This window comes from Culicoides brevitarsis, chromosome 1 (assembly GCF_036172545.1).
Source record: "Culicoides brevitarsis isolate CSIRO-B50_1 chromosome 1, AGI_CSIRO_Cbre_v1, whole genome shotgun sequence".
In the NCBI taxonomy this organism is placed as follows: Eukaryota; Metazoa; Arthropoda; class Insecta; order Diptera; family Ceratopogonidae; genus Culicoides; species Culicoides brevitarsis.
The window spans coordinates 46,562,243-46,576,971 of NC_087085.1; the positions used below are offsets into that span (position 1 = coordinate 46,562,243).

A 14,729-nucleotide genomic window follows, 5' to 3' on the forward strand; every position below is an offset into this window, starting at 1 on the left:
TCTTTTAAATTCAAGAATAATTACGATTTACACGCATTATTTGAACAAATTCGTATCATGTTCAAACAAATACAAGACATTTTTATCTCTTTTGCAAAAAAATAAAATAAAAAATCTTATTACAAAGCCAAAATTTACACAAGTTTACGCCTCTTTGTGAAATTTGTTTTTCGTCGTTTAATGAAAGAAATAAGTTAGAGTTTAACAAGTCAATCCAGATCAATATTTTTGAAAAAAAATATTTTCAGTAATATTGTTATGCTCTAAGGGAGAAATATAGGTATTGAGGGAAAAAAGAAATTGATAATGATTGATGATTTTAAAATTTACTCTAAATATGGGAAATATATCTTATTTAGTGACGCAATGTTTTCAAAAGTGCAATACTTTTGCTGAATGAATGAAAATTGGACGAAGAAGATCGATTTTGTGTGCTCTCTTGAAATCGTCATCTGTTAAAACTTCGACAAAGGATGACTTCTGTGGTGCACCCTTTCATTCATACAAACGAAACAGAAAATTCACAAAATTTTTCTCATAGTACTTGCTTAAAAAGTCCGTTAAGTTATTCATCAACCTTGACTAATTGCAGAGATTTAGTCATAAACTTTTTGATTTCTCTGTTCCATTTGTATATTTATAAGCGTCCGATGCTAAACCTTAAATAAAAGATAAAATAAAATTATCTAAATATTTAATAGGCGTAAAAAGTGGCACTTCACTTTTGCATTGTAATCCATAGAATAGAACAAAACTTTTCGGTTTGTTTAATGACATGCAATAAATCCTATTCTCTATGTTGACCAACTTTCCCTCTGCAACTTAAAAAGTGCAATCGGAAGAAAGGGACATCGCAATGCACTATTAATTCGATAGGCTGAGGGATACTTTTATTTAAAGTGAAGGGTCATTCTAAATTCTACATATGCAGCAGCTAAAAGTCAGGTATTTCTCGCAAGGGTGACAAATCTGTTATTTTTTACTTAATTTACATCTCTCTAATGCATTTACATTAATTTATAATAATAAAAAAAAAAGTTTGAAAACCTTTCTCGTAACACACAAGCTCTCAATAAATCTTTCATATCTCTGAAGAGCAAACATTTTTTGAAATTCAACTCGTACATAACAGGAATTTCTCGCAAAGTCCGGTAAATAATTAAATCATAAATATGATGAATGAGTCATTTTTTATAAATATTTTTTGTAAAAAAAATGAAGGTAGAATGAGGTCAAAAAGGAAAAATAAAATTGCATTTTTTACGTTACTCATCGTCGATACCTGAAATTGGACAAAGTTCAATGTCTTCTTCTGCAGAAACATGAATGTGAAAGTAACGATTGAAAGATAACAGATTATCGTCTTTTGTTTTTGTTTCGGGGCATAATGATAAGAAGAAATACGTCTGAACATGCAAAAGACATGCAATTAAAACGTATTTAGTTTTAAATGTTGCATCAGTCGTTTATGTCGAGTCTAAATGCAAATTAATGCTGTCGTGTTAAACGAAACGCAAATATAATTAAAATTAAATTGTAAATTTATGACTCAAAACATTTTTTTAGCACTCTGCTAAATTTTGCAATCAATTAGATATACATTTTCAATTACAAATTCAAAATTAAATTTATTAATTATTTTTTAATTTATTATTATGCCTTAATTGTTTATTTATAAACAAAAAAGAAATTTTTCAAAATTAAATTAATTAATTTTAATTTTTTTTTTAGATTCTGAACAGTTATTTTACTAAAGAATTTCATGCTCAACCAACAATATGTATTTAAATAAATACCAACAGATTACAAATGAACACTTTTATGAATGAACAACATATAACTTAAACATATATATTATGTGTTTTAAGTATTGCTTTACCATGCAACGTTTTATACAGACAAACTTGTCGTCATTCGTTCGCAGTTCGTTGATCGAGACAGACGTGTTAGTTCAACGCGTAAAAACTTTTTTTTATTTAAAGATTAAAGTCAATTTTACTTGAATTGTCTCTAAATAAGCTATCAAATAAAATAAAACTACCATATTATTGCAATATTAAAATAAATAGATTGAATAAATCCAACGAAAATATTAAAATTAAAAAGAATACCATAATTGGTGAAAATGAAAAATAAACAAAATTGAAAATATCGACCAAAAAATTGTATTTATACATACTACATTGATACAATGATAAAATAATGAGATTTGTGAACATTTTACTATAAAATATATATGATAAATAAAAAATAACCTCAATTATTGGCCTCACAAAAATAATATAAATAAAATAAATACAAACAACATCGTACACATACAATCGCATATACATATAGTAAAAAAAATATAAGTTTTATTATAAAAAGTTGCTTTGCATTTGATAAAGAAAAAACCTAAGATAAGCGAAAAAGTTTAGATTAGTTAACTTTACAAAAAAAAACTTATTTAATGATTCAATAACAATTGACCGTCGAAAGTGCCAAAATGAGTGTAAGTGTGATACGCCCTCAGACTTCCAATCTGTACAAGGTCCAATCAAAGGTGATACTGAAATCGCCAAAACCTAGTTTTGCTGCTGCTAAAATTAAAAGAAATTTATTCGGCACTGTCGATCAGGAAGAAAATAAAAAGTAAGATAACACATTACATTCTATTATTATTTTATGACATAGAACCTTAAAATGTATAACATCATTTATTTATTTAGATTCGTAACTCAAGAGTTATGGAAATTGCAAAAACAAGCAACTGAAAAATGGGGTTTCGATTTTCAAAAAGAAAGACCATTAGACAGTTCGCGATTACAATGGATCTCGACAAAACCTCAGCCAGCAGTTTATGCACTTACACACGCAGCACACGTTATTTGTCATATCGACAGCGAAAGTACAAGCTCCGGCGACATCAGTGACTTTGATAGTCCTGAAAAGCTAATGGATGAACGCGCTGATCGTGCCAACAATTATCGTGAACCTACCAAAAAAATCTGTGATACAACAACGCCATCAGTAATCAAGCCCACAGCATTCAAGCCTGTTATCCTCGATAACGGTAGCTCCCTTACAAAATCAAAACCAAGTCGAAGATTGTCTACTCCGAGTCCCATTCAGAAGCATCAAGAAAAGCGACAGCCAAAAATAACTGGTAAGTGAAACCTTTATAACTTTTCGTTATTACCTATTTATTGCACATCGTTCAACTAAAAACAACTGCAACATACGTAAAAAAATAAAACTTTTCAAAAGACATCTGCTCTCAATCCAACGTGGTTTTTAATGATTATTATTATTTTCTTATTGCTTTCCATATTTTTATACTCTTTCAAAAGCACCAATGAGCCTAAAAACAAAACATTTACTTTTTAAACGAGCATACAAGGTAATTACGGCAAGGTGTTCCTTTTGCTCAGAGTCACAAATCAAAACGAAAAAAGAGAGCGTTCAACTTTTTACTTTATTTGAAAGCAGATGAAACGTTCAAACGTATTATGTATTTAAATTCTGCAGTTATCATTATTTTTGACAAACATTTATTGTTATATAAATATTTTTTTTAATTACCGAAAACATTTTCTCAAGATCTAGTTATTGAACGTAAATGACGAAAAAAAAGTAGAAAAATTAATAAAGTCTTTTTCGTCATTTTAAACCATAAATCATTCTCCTTATTTGGTCGTCGAACATTTAAATGATACATTCGTTAATTATATTTCAGTTCAGTGTAAATCAACAAGGTTTTTTCATTAATACAAAAATCATCAATTTTTTTTTATTCAAATCTAACATCGATATCAATCTCTGCATACAACAAAAAATATATCAATTTATCTTACAAAAAAAAACTAATATTTGCTCTATACAATTAAAGTTTCGAGTGCAATGGTAAACATTGCGCCGTTTTTTTTTTGTATATATTGATTACCTCAATTCAAAATAAGTAACAAATGTTAGGTATAGATTGAAAGATATGAAAAAAAACTAAAGCTCAAATCACCGCAACTAAAATCTATTCATAAACACGTCCGTCGTTGCTATACATCATTTCCTAAATTGGATGATAAATAATTTTTCCTTTGCTTTTTATCCTCTTCATTAAATTACTGAAGCGTACAATTGCAAAATTTAAATGAGTTTTTATGTCCAACTTCAATTATCATCATCATCATCATCTCCTCTATTGTACGTTCGGTAGTAACCAGTATCCAACTTGATTTTTATTTTTTTAATACATTCACAACGACACAAGTAGATTTCTATGTCGATCAAAATTCAAATTATATTTGCTTGTGCATGAAGAAACTAAAAGATTTATTTGCTTTAATAAAATAAAAGGATAAAAAAAATGTATTTAAAGAGCAAAGTCAAAAATAGAAATCTTAGTTATCTACATATTTTTTTATGATTTTATAAACATGCATCTTAACTTGTCTTTTAACACTTAGCATGACAATCAGAACGACAAATAATTGAAATTTGATTTACTTGCAGAGAGTTAAAAAATATATGTATGTATATTGAAGAAGAAAATTTTAAATTTGGTAAAGGAGACATCTTGTATAATAATATTAATTCTGTTGTATGAATAAACAACTGCTAGTCGTCGTGCGTTAAACAAACTTTTATTTAATGTGGCAAAACGAAAAGAAAAAGAACACGTGGTTAAAAAAAATATAAATAAATATTATGTTGTATCTTAATATTGTTGCCTGTGCATTTATTGACGACGACGACAGATACGTATTTTACAACTCTTTACCTCCTTTTTTCGTTTTACTTTTATCATTTGTGCGGGTATCAAACAAGACGCTACACTATCTGAGTTTTAAATGAACATAAACAAAGTTTTATGTGTGCATACGTAAGTGCAGAAGTAACAACATAGCAACAGCAGCAAATTTAAAGAACGAGACGAGATAAAAAATATGATGAATAAAAACATACGCGAAATACGAGATAAATAATACTTTCGAAAAAAATACGAGAAGAGTTAAAAATATAAAAGAATGTAAATAACAAAGCATAAAATGATGTTTATTGCGTAAAAGTAGTAGTCAACACTTTTTTCCTTGCAAATAAAATGCTTTTATCTTCATGAGCTCCAAAATCAAGTAAAAGTTCAAATTCATATGTCATTTGTATTTGGTCGTAATAAATGATGAAAATAAATTTGCAATATTGTTGTTAGACCAGATGTTATAGAATAAGACAAACTCTTAAGAATTTTTATTAATTATTAAGCTTAAAATATTTTTTTGAATTGTTACAAAAAATGATAAAGATATTCAACTTCCTTCCTTATTATTATTTTTTTTGTCCTATGACAAATAACATTTTCTTGTTAAAATGTGTTTGCATAGAGATATCAAGCTTCCTCAGTTTTTTTTTATTATTTTCTTAAGTTAATTTGTTCACGTCGACTATTTAGTTTTCTCGTATTTCCTTCCGATTGCACTGATCTAATAGACGATATTCGAAAAGCTTCCAAAGCAAACTTGTTCGCTTCGACGTACAAAGAGTATACAGAAACTGAATAAAATTACAGTACAAAACGAAAACAACAACGTGTTTTTAACGAAGATTATTATGAATAAGCATACACATTCATTCGCGTCGAGTCGAATCGCGTCTCTTTCGCGAAATAAAAAAAACGTGTTTTGTCATGGCGTAGCGGAGCAAAGTTTTGGCGGGAAAACTCCTTCACTATATTACATATAGATTTGTATATATAGTTCGCGTGCGATGATGATGATGATTCTAGTTGCTGTTTGTCTCTCGTGCGTTTGTTCGTATCTGAATGTATTTTCAATGAAAACGCGATAACTTATTTGTTTGTGGTTTCTGATATATATTTATTATTTGTATTATAACGATAGTCTTGAATTAAAGCGTTTCATATTTCGTTTAATCATCTTCTAAATATATTTAAGAAAGCTGATCAGAAAAATAATGACATTGCAAAACCGCAAACACACGTTTCTACTCTTTTCAATGTGATTAACATAAACTGTCATTGTAGGCGGCGAATATTGTGACACATCCTTTTTAAAGAGAAATATGAGTATTAGATATAGATCATAAAAATTTAATGAACTGTGATACCTTAAAAACACAATTCTTATAATTGAATGCAAAAAGTCGCCTTAACCTTGAAAATCAGTCATCGGCATATTTTTTATCACGTTTTTTAGGCGAGACTTTACAAAGTCATGTCATCGATTTGCATTATGATGACCGTTTGCCTCAAATCAATTTATAAAAAATAAATTGTTTCATTAAAAATCAATAAATACTTTCTGAAGAACAGCAACAATTGAATAATAAAACGAGATGAATCAAAACACATCCATTTAAATGTGTGTCGATTATTGTTAAGAATATATCTTTCAGTACAAGTGTGTCAATAGTTATGGAGCAGACATCAATCTATATGGATATGCATAAACAGCTACAGAAAAAAACAAGTATTGCGTAATATTTTGTGATTTTTATGTATATCTAGGTTAAAATTGGCGCGAATTTAACGGAACGTTTTTAAATGTTTATTCACAGTTTTGAAGGTCGAAACTATTATTATTGTTGTTTTTTGAAGACTCATACGAATGACACATAGATAGATGACAAATAAGGCTTATTTACGACAATAGTAAAAAGCTGAATTAAAAGAAAACATTCTGATTTTCTTTCCGTATATTTCTTACGTTATATTAATAACCAAAAATAAAACCACGTAAAAATACGAACGAATATTTTGATTTACAATACTTGTGACTTTTACAATCGTTCTTGTCATGTCAGGCTGATGCGATAAGAGATGAGACATTTAAACGATAATTCTAAGTGAAGGTCAAACAATTTGGCTGTGTGTTAGTAATATATGTATTATTATTGTGTCATCGCTAAGTAATGTGTGTTATTTATTTTCGAAATAAAAAATATAATACAAAGAGTTTTGTCAACATTTTTACGAGGATGAACGATAAGTGTACGTACAAAAATTGTGTCTGTCTGTTAAAAATATTGGTAATTGTTCCAAAAGTTCGTGTGTAATGAAGTTAAATGTTTATTTAATATGATACGTCTGACAAAATTTTGACTTTCAGATAAGTCGATATTCGATGCATGAAAAATAAGGATGTCCTGTATGATAAATTTAAAATTCCTCTCGCCTGCGAGTTTTTGGCCCACTAATGGAGCTCATTGTCAGAATTTTTTTTATTTTAATATTATGTAGTTCTATCGCGATTAGAATATTAAAATTGCATTCGATAGATGTAGATATATAATAAATATATTTATTGTTTGTGTCTGTTCCATTTTTCTTATGGAACTTTAAAAAAAAACTGTCTGGCATAAGTTAAACTAACCATGATGGAAGTCAAGAATTCATTCTCAGGGAAGTGTTAATTGTTACCACACGGAATTTTTTTTTAAAAAGGAGCTCAGACAGACATAAAAAAAATCCTAAATGATTTGAATCGGAACTCTTTGAAAGGAAATTCATTCCATTAAAAGGTAAAATCTAACAAAAACCTGCTATTTGCGGTTCGTTTATAATAAATTATCGCTTTGGTATCCAGACTTTAGTTAATCTAATTCAACTGCATTTGTTCAATATTTTTTCCTGATATTTGTTATTTACAAGTTAATTCTACACATTAAACCGTCGTTCCTTATATTTATTCTGAGGATTTTTTTCTTAAATCAAATTTGAAAATAGAAAAAATAAAGATTAAAAGGAACTGAACAAAATTTATGACCTGCTTATAACCTACATGCTTAGATTTACGATCTGAATTATTTTATGATAATTACAGAGAGTGAAGGAGTTTCTAACGTATTTTCTTTATTCGTATTAATTTTAGACCCATGTAGTTTTAGTTTACTATTAAACACATGGTCATTGTAAATTTTATAGTTCAACAATAAAAAAGACCCACACGAAGGAACTATGCGTGTTAGATATTCAAAAACGTTTCTTTGTTTCGATCAAATTCAATCTAAACTTTTATTGGGTATATGGGTAGCGCAGTACAAATCATTTTCAAAATCCTTATTTTTATTGCCTCTGAAAGAAATATATAAAAAATTATCTTATATAGGAATATAATAAATTCGATAAAAAAAAACGCATAAAACGTCTTATACCAATATTCTGTACATGATTCACCTACATTAGAGCTGACATACATATATCTCTGACATTGTCCAATAATTTTAATAAAGAGAAATATATGATACTTCTGATGATGCAAGCTTACATATAAAAACAAGTTGATACCTGTTCATTTTTGTTTTGTTTTGTTCTCCTTTTTATAAATTCATTCGGTATTTGATTTTTCCCTTTTTTACACATTCGTGTTTATTTATCATATTTGGTTGGTTGCAAGAACGAACAGGTACGAGAAAGCAAACAAAAATCATGATAAATGAAAGATGAGAAGATCATGTCGATACTATATTTAATATAGGTAGAGTTAAATTTCGTTAGACATTTTTGATAATTTATTTTAATTCAACATGAGAGGAATACAGTCGTCCTGTGTTGCTGGGCAATTGATTTAATGCCTCTTTTGTGTAAAAAAAATGATGAAAAAAAGTGAAATGACACGCAAATAAAATAGATTTTTTATTTTCACTCTAACATATCCTGCAAAACGGTTCTTAAATAGAAAAAATAGCGCCTAATTGTCATAATTACAAATTTAAAATTGGAACAGGCTCATTGAAATTTTTTGTTTCTTCTTTCCGTATGTTAAAATATTTAAAAGTATAGTTTGATTTAAGCTTCAGATGTATGTAACAAGTTTGATATGAATAAGATCAAAAAAAATTAAAATGACGTTTTATTAATTAGATTAGACGCTGAGACAAGTTTTCGTGTAACTTATTAGTTATCTACCTCTTTATGTTTCTTACATATCATTAATAATCTCGTCAAACATTGACCAATGTTTAAAAAATTGTAAATTGTAAATAATTGTTGCTCTTCAAAGTAAAAAAGTACTGCTTGATCTGGAATATGTCTGAAAATATTAAAAACATTAGCATAAAAATGTTAGAATTCATAAATATTAAATGAAAAATAACGAACTATATGGTCTCTTGCACATATCATCCTGCGGTATATTTTAACGTAGTTTGGTCATGCTTTATGCTCCACGTTTTTGATTCATTTCGTCATATATGCTTTCAACGGTTTTTGAAGTAACCTTAAAGTGTATAACGAAAACTAAACCATAACAACGTCCATTTATATTATCAATTTCACTTCATCCCCATATTCTAAATTTAACACGATTCTTAACGTTCATCGAAATTTAAGTAACTCCCGTGTTTTGTCTTTTTAGATGAGTTTCCTTTTCTCTTTATTCGTACTGTCGATCAAATAGATGTTCATTTTGAGCTGAAATGAGAATCAATACGGATATTTTAAAAATCGATAGAGAACAAGAACTTTTTTCTCGATTAATGAAATTTACCAATCGTCAGATTGCATGTTTAATCAACATTCATTTAATTTTCAATAATGTCAATAACTTTAAGTGATATATGATCGAATAACACATTTTTAAAAAAAGTAAGAAAACAATAATGTTTAAAAAAAAAATAAATCACACAAATTTTTATATATTTATTCTTTTATCGATTCTTGCTGTCAAATAAAAGAAAATAAACATCTGTTCACTTTTTATTAATTGTTCCTTTTTTCGATTGATTTTTTTTTTTTCATTTTCATTTGTATCTTTTTTTTAAAATAGCGACAATAACGACAACCTTCAACAAACAATGCCCAATTTTTAGAAAATTAATGAATAATGAATTCTGACTTTCTTACAACAACGGTAAAATTTAAAGAGTTTTCATTTATTAATTTTCAAATAAAAATCACCCTTAAATGATTAGGATTAAGTTACCTACCTTATTGCAAATGTATTCCGGAAGTGGTGAATTATTGGTCTGATTTTTTAAAAATTGTTATTATATTAGTGCAATGTAAATAACGGGTATAAATAGCAGTAAAATTGTGATATCAATTACAATTTATTTTTATAATAGTTTACTCGAAAACTATTGCAATATAATTGCAGCCTGCTTGATGATTTCTATTGTTTTCCTATATATTGACTGAAACATGTCATACTTGAGCTTTGTATTTAAAGTTCTTCAATAGAAAATCTGTCAATATTAACAAAAAACAGCTTTTAATCACTATTGTTTATTATGTCATAACAATAGAATAATGACATAAATAACGGGGATGAAAAGATCTATTGACATTTTTATTTTTATTTTCTAATTTCAATTACTTAAACAGATGTCAAAAGGTAAAATTTAAAATGTAATAAAAAATCATAAAAAATTGTTAATTTTACACATTTGTCCGATAATGAGTTGCTTTGCATTTTGTTTCTGCGACATCAATTGCACAAATGTTTGTACGTTCATATGCTTGTATCATAAAAATGTTTATTTTGCAATCTCTTTCTTATCAAGTTTTTTTCTTAATATTTTAAAATAATGTTTCTTTATTGTGTACGCCAGATACGAGCTAATTATTAACATAAAAATTAAACTTTTATAAGAATGCAAATGAAATCAAAATCAACTTACTATCTTATCTTATGCGTGACAGAATTCAAAGTAAAATAATAATTTGTATATTTTTTATAATGTACATAAATGTGTCAATGTCGGACTTTTTTGTATTATTGTAAATTATATAGATTTTAGAAGGATCGTTAAGGATTTTTTTTACAGTCGCCTTTGTATAAGAAGTAAATTGATATATGGGATATTTTTGATTATTGTATTTCATTTATGTTGGTACATAGTTTTTACAAAATATTTTTATGGCATTTTTCGTTGAAAAAAATATATAGTTTTTTTAAATAATAATCATCAACTAGCAATATCAAAATTTCTTTCTTTATTCGTACATTAATTAAGTCACAACACCTTTGTCTTATATGTTAAAAACTAAATTTTGGAAATTATAAAGATTAAAAAAATAATAATAAAAATATTGTTTCATATAAAATTCCTCAACATCTGCGGTTGACATAAACAGCATTGTTGACTTAAAAGAACATGTGTTTCAATAGGAAAGGTGCATAATAATGTGCTTGCTGCCGTTTTACAGATATTTTATAGTAGATAATGAAAAAATATACCAAGAACCTTATGCATTTTTGCATTCGGCGCACATTCAATATTAATGATCATTTTAACATATTCATAAAAAAATGCATTTCAGTATTGCACAGAATAAAACACCCTCGATGGCTTATTTATAAACAATAGTATTTAAACGACCAAAATATGTAAATGCGTCAAACGAAATATGTCAAAAAGCACGAGACCATCATTTAATGCAATACAATATATTTTTGTATTGTACCTATTCCCTTCATATTTGAATATTTTTGAGCACATTTCGATCGTGCTTTTTTGCAGCTCTATAAATATTTTTTACTCACTTAATTTGATAACATAGACGGATACTAACATTTCACTTTTTATATTTGTAATGTACTCAAAGTTGATATTGTTAAAAAAAATACCTCAAATTTAATGATCCCACTAATTTTATGATGAATACCTAATTAAGAATTCGTGTGTCATGTCACAGTTCCATCTGTCGTTCTTTAAACAAAAAAAAAACATAAACAAAAAATAACTATTACAGATGTCATTATTAAAATGTTGTAAGTAAGGCACACGAGCACGAGTCAAACTCTAAAACAAAAGATCCTAATTAAATAAGAACATTTTCATATTTCGTTCTGATGGATGGCAAACCTATTTTACATTGCATTTAAATTTAGAGGAAACGAAAAAGGATACAAGAACGAAAATTGTGGTTTTATGCCTATTTTACGATCCGACGTAACATCTGCAATTTTAATAAATGTTTAGCCATGAAAGATCATTATCACTTTTTACATTCTTTAATGATGTGTTTACGCCTAAAATTATCGAAGGTGTCTCGTGTCTAAGTTGATCAGTAGACCACAATTTAACAGATAAACACGTAAATTGATATACAAAGAATACTATCAACGAATGAATTTTTCGGCCAGCATAGTTTCGAATTCACATGAAGCGAATAAATTAAAAACGTCGGTTAAAAATAATCGTTAAAGGTGAATATGGATTTGTGTGCCAATGTAAACAACACGCTGTTTTTGGGCAAAACTATCCGCGTTGTTTTTATTAAATTTTGGCGCGTGAATATTTAATGACTTTAATTTTATTCATGCGGTCCAATCATCTTAGGACAACAACTTCTGTATGTTTCTCTATATTTACAAAGAAAAAAAGACAATATTTATCGTGTAAAAAAGAGTCAGGTAGCTGATTTTTAGGTGCGTAATTCAGAGTTACGTGAGAGAGAGGTTCAAAATCAAAGAATATGAGACTCTTATTAATTGTTTCAAATCTTCAAAGTATTAAATCACGTCTAAATGATCGATTAGTGCGTAAGGTAAAGAGCTTTAATTGTTTTTCAATCAAAAATATATGTAACTAGATGACGAGGCATTTTCTTGACATTTATATGTAACATAGGACTAAAAAAAATATTTAAAAAAAGGTATAATTCATGTTATCCGAACTTTTATACCATTTTAAGTTCCATCAAATTATAATATTTGGTAGTTGTCTAAATGAAAAAAAGAAATCTGACAAAGGAGATAAATACTTCATAAATTTCTCCAATTAACCAATTAAAATAAAATTTAAAGTATTCAGAGAACTTGAGCTATTATCGTCTTATTATTGTTATTTCTATAGTAATTCTCGTCAATCTTGTTGTAAGTTGTATTCTGTAAAAACAAATTCTTATGCGTGCAATATGGTCTCTGTCTAAGAGAGTTTACAAGTGTTTGATTGATAGTTATCGATCTTTACCAATTATTTGCTTTTATCCTAACAATAATTTCATGCATTTTTTGCTTAATGTTAACATCATTGAAGAAAAAAAATACATGTAAAAAAAAAGGTAATCGAACGTTTAAGATATTATTTTACACATTCTCAGACATCAATGACAAACTAAGTTTGTGAGCATCCTGTACTCTTTGGCAGTGTGGGTGATTATAAATTTGGTAGTTGGGAGAAACTGATGGGTTTTTGTCAAAAAAATAAGAAAAAAAGTGAACAAACTCCAATTAAAAGTCTTTTGCATATTGTTTACAACATCTGTCGATGTTTTCTTTTTTTTTGGCAAATAAAGCAAAAAGCAAAAAGAAGAGATAAAATTACAAAAATAAGCTCATTTATCAGCTGTTAAAGTGACAAAAATTGCTCAGTCAGTTGACAATCGACCAAAAATAATATTGACAAGTTATGCGTTAAATATCCTTAGATGGTGTGTGGCCTTACACATCATAAAGTTGAACGATGCTTCTAAAAAATACAAACATTTTTATTTATTTTGATTCTATTTATCTCTTTGCAGATTTCTTACCAGAAAAGAAAAAGTCATTGACAACATCATCCTCTGCCAAAAAATTATCAAGCCACAATCCATTGATATCTCAATACATGACGCGGAGATCAAGTAGCAGCCATAAACCATCGTTAAGTCAATGAACCGTCAGTACCAAAAGCAACTAATTTAATGGAAAATGTACAATAATAATAATTATTATTCTTTAAGTATATAAGAGATAGATTATAAGACATAATATTATACACACTTAAAGAGCTTTCTATTTGAATATACATAGCTTAAGTTTAAAGTAACATAAGTAAAGTATATTCAAGAGAAAAACAGAAGCACAACAATTTTACTATCAATGTATGTAATATGTATTTAACTACTGACTAAAGAAGGATAAAGAAGAGGAGAAAAAAATGCATTAAATTTATGATTATTGCACTTGCTATTGGTAGTTAAGAAACGAACAACACAAAGCCTTTAATTAGCAAGACCTTCTTTCACATGATATTAAAATTGTTTTGCTATTGCGTTCTTTGAATAAACCCAACACGATTAATGTACATAGTGAAATAAGATAGAGATAAGAATGAGAGATTTTTTTGTCGTGGCAACTAGTTTTAAATACTTTGGTTACATGACATAAAAATGTGAGGACAATGGGACAGGATTTGCAAAAATAATGATGATAATTGAAGCTTATACTTTTGTTTTGAAAAAAAAGTGTATCACAGATTTTTTTTTGATAATTTTTTTTAAAGTAGCGTATAGCTCAAATCAGGCTCAAGCATGATAATAAGAAAACAATAAACGATTTATAAAACTTTTCAATACATCACAATAAGATTTCAGTCATAAACATATCCATAAACTATCAATACCTCCTCCAAATCAATTAAAAACTTGGCACGTCACTCTTCTAAAATTATTTGACGTGTGAGTTAATAAAATTGACTCTTGATATAAATTTCGTTCAATATTTTTAAATCAAATAACAATATAAAATATTAATTTTAAACAATCATAAACTTATCATGCCCAACCATTTGAGCAAAGTGCTATAGGTTAATCAAATTTTATGAAATGAAAAAGAAAAAAAAATTTAACTTTTAATCTAAAATTTTTGTTGGCCAACGATCATTCTTATATTTTTTTTAATAATTTTTTATTCTAGAATGAACATTGCCCAACAACCTTATTACGATATAGCATACTTTATAATACTATAAAGTATACTATAAAGTATCATAAATACTTTATATATTCAATTCTCTTTTTAGTTTATTGA

At 27.5% G+C, this 14,729-nt stretch overlaps 2 protein-coding genes across 2 annotated transcripts in view; one reads left to right on the plus strand and one right to left on the minus strand.

The window, feature by feature from the left end:
* LOC134827668 (large ribosomal subunit protein P2-like) overlaps positions 1-14,729 on the minus strand; it is a 131,751-nt gene that overhangs the window by 92,583 nt on the left and 24,439 nt on the right. The window lies entirely within an intron of this gene.
* LOC134838382 (cyclin-dependent kinase inhibitor 1) lies at positions 1,930-14,272 on the plus strand. Its single transcript, XM_063853900.1, has 3 exons — positions 1,930-2,631; positions 2,709-3,145; positions 13,460-14,272. The coding sequence occupies exons 1-3, from the start codon at positions 2,486-2,488 to the stop codon at positions 13,591-13,593; spliced, it is 717 nt and encodes a 238-aa protein (XP_063709970.1). The 5' UTR covers positions 1,930-2,485; the 3' UTR covers positions 13,594-14,272.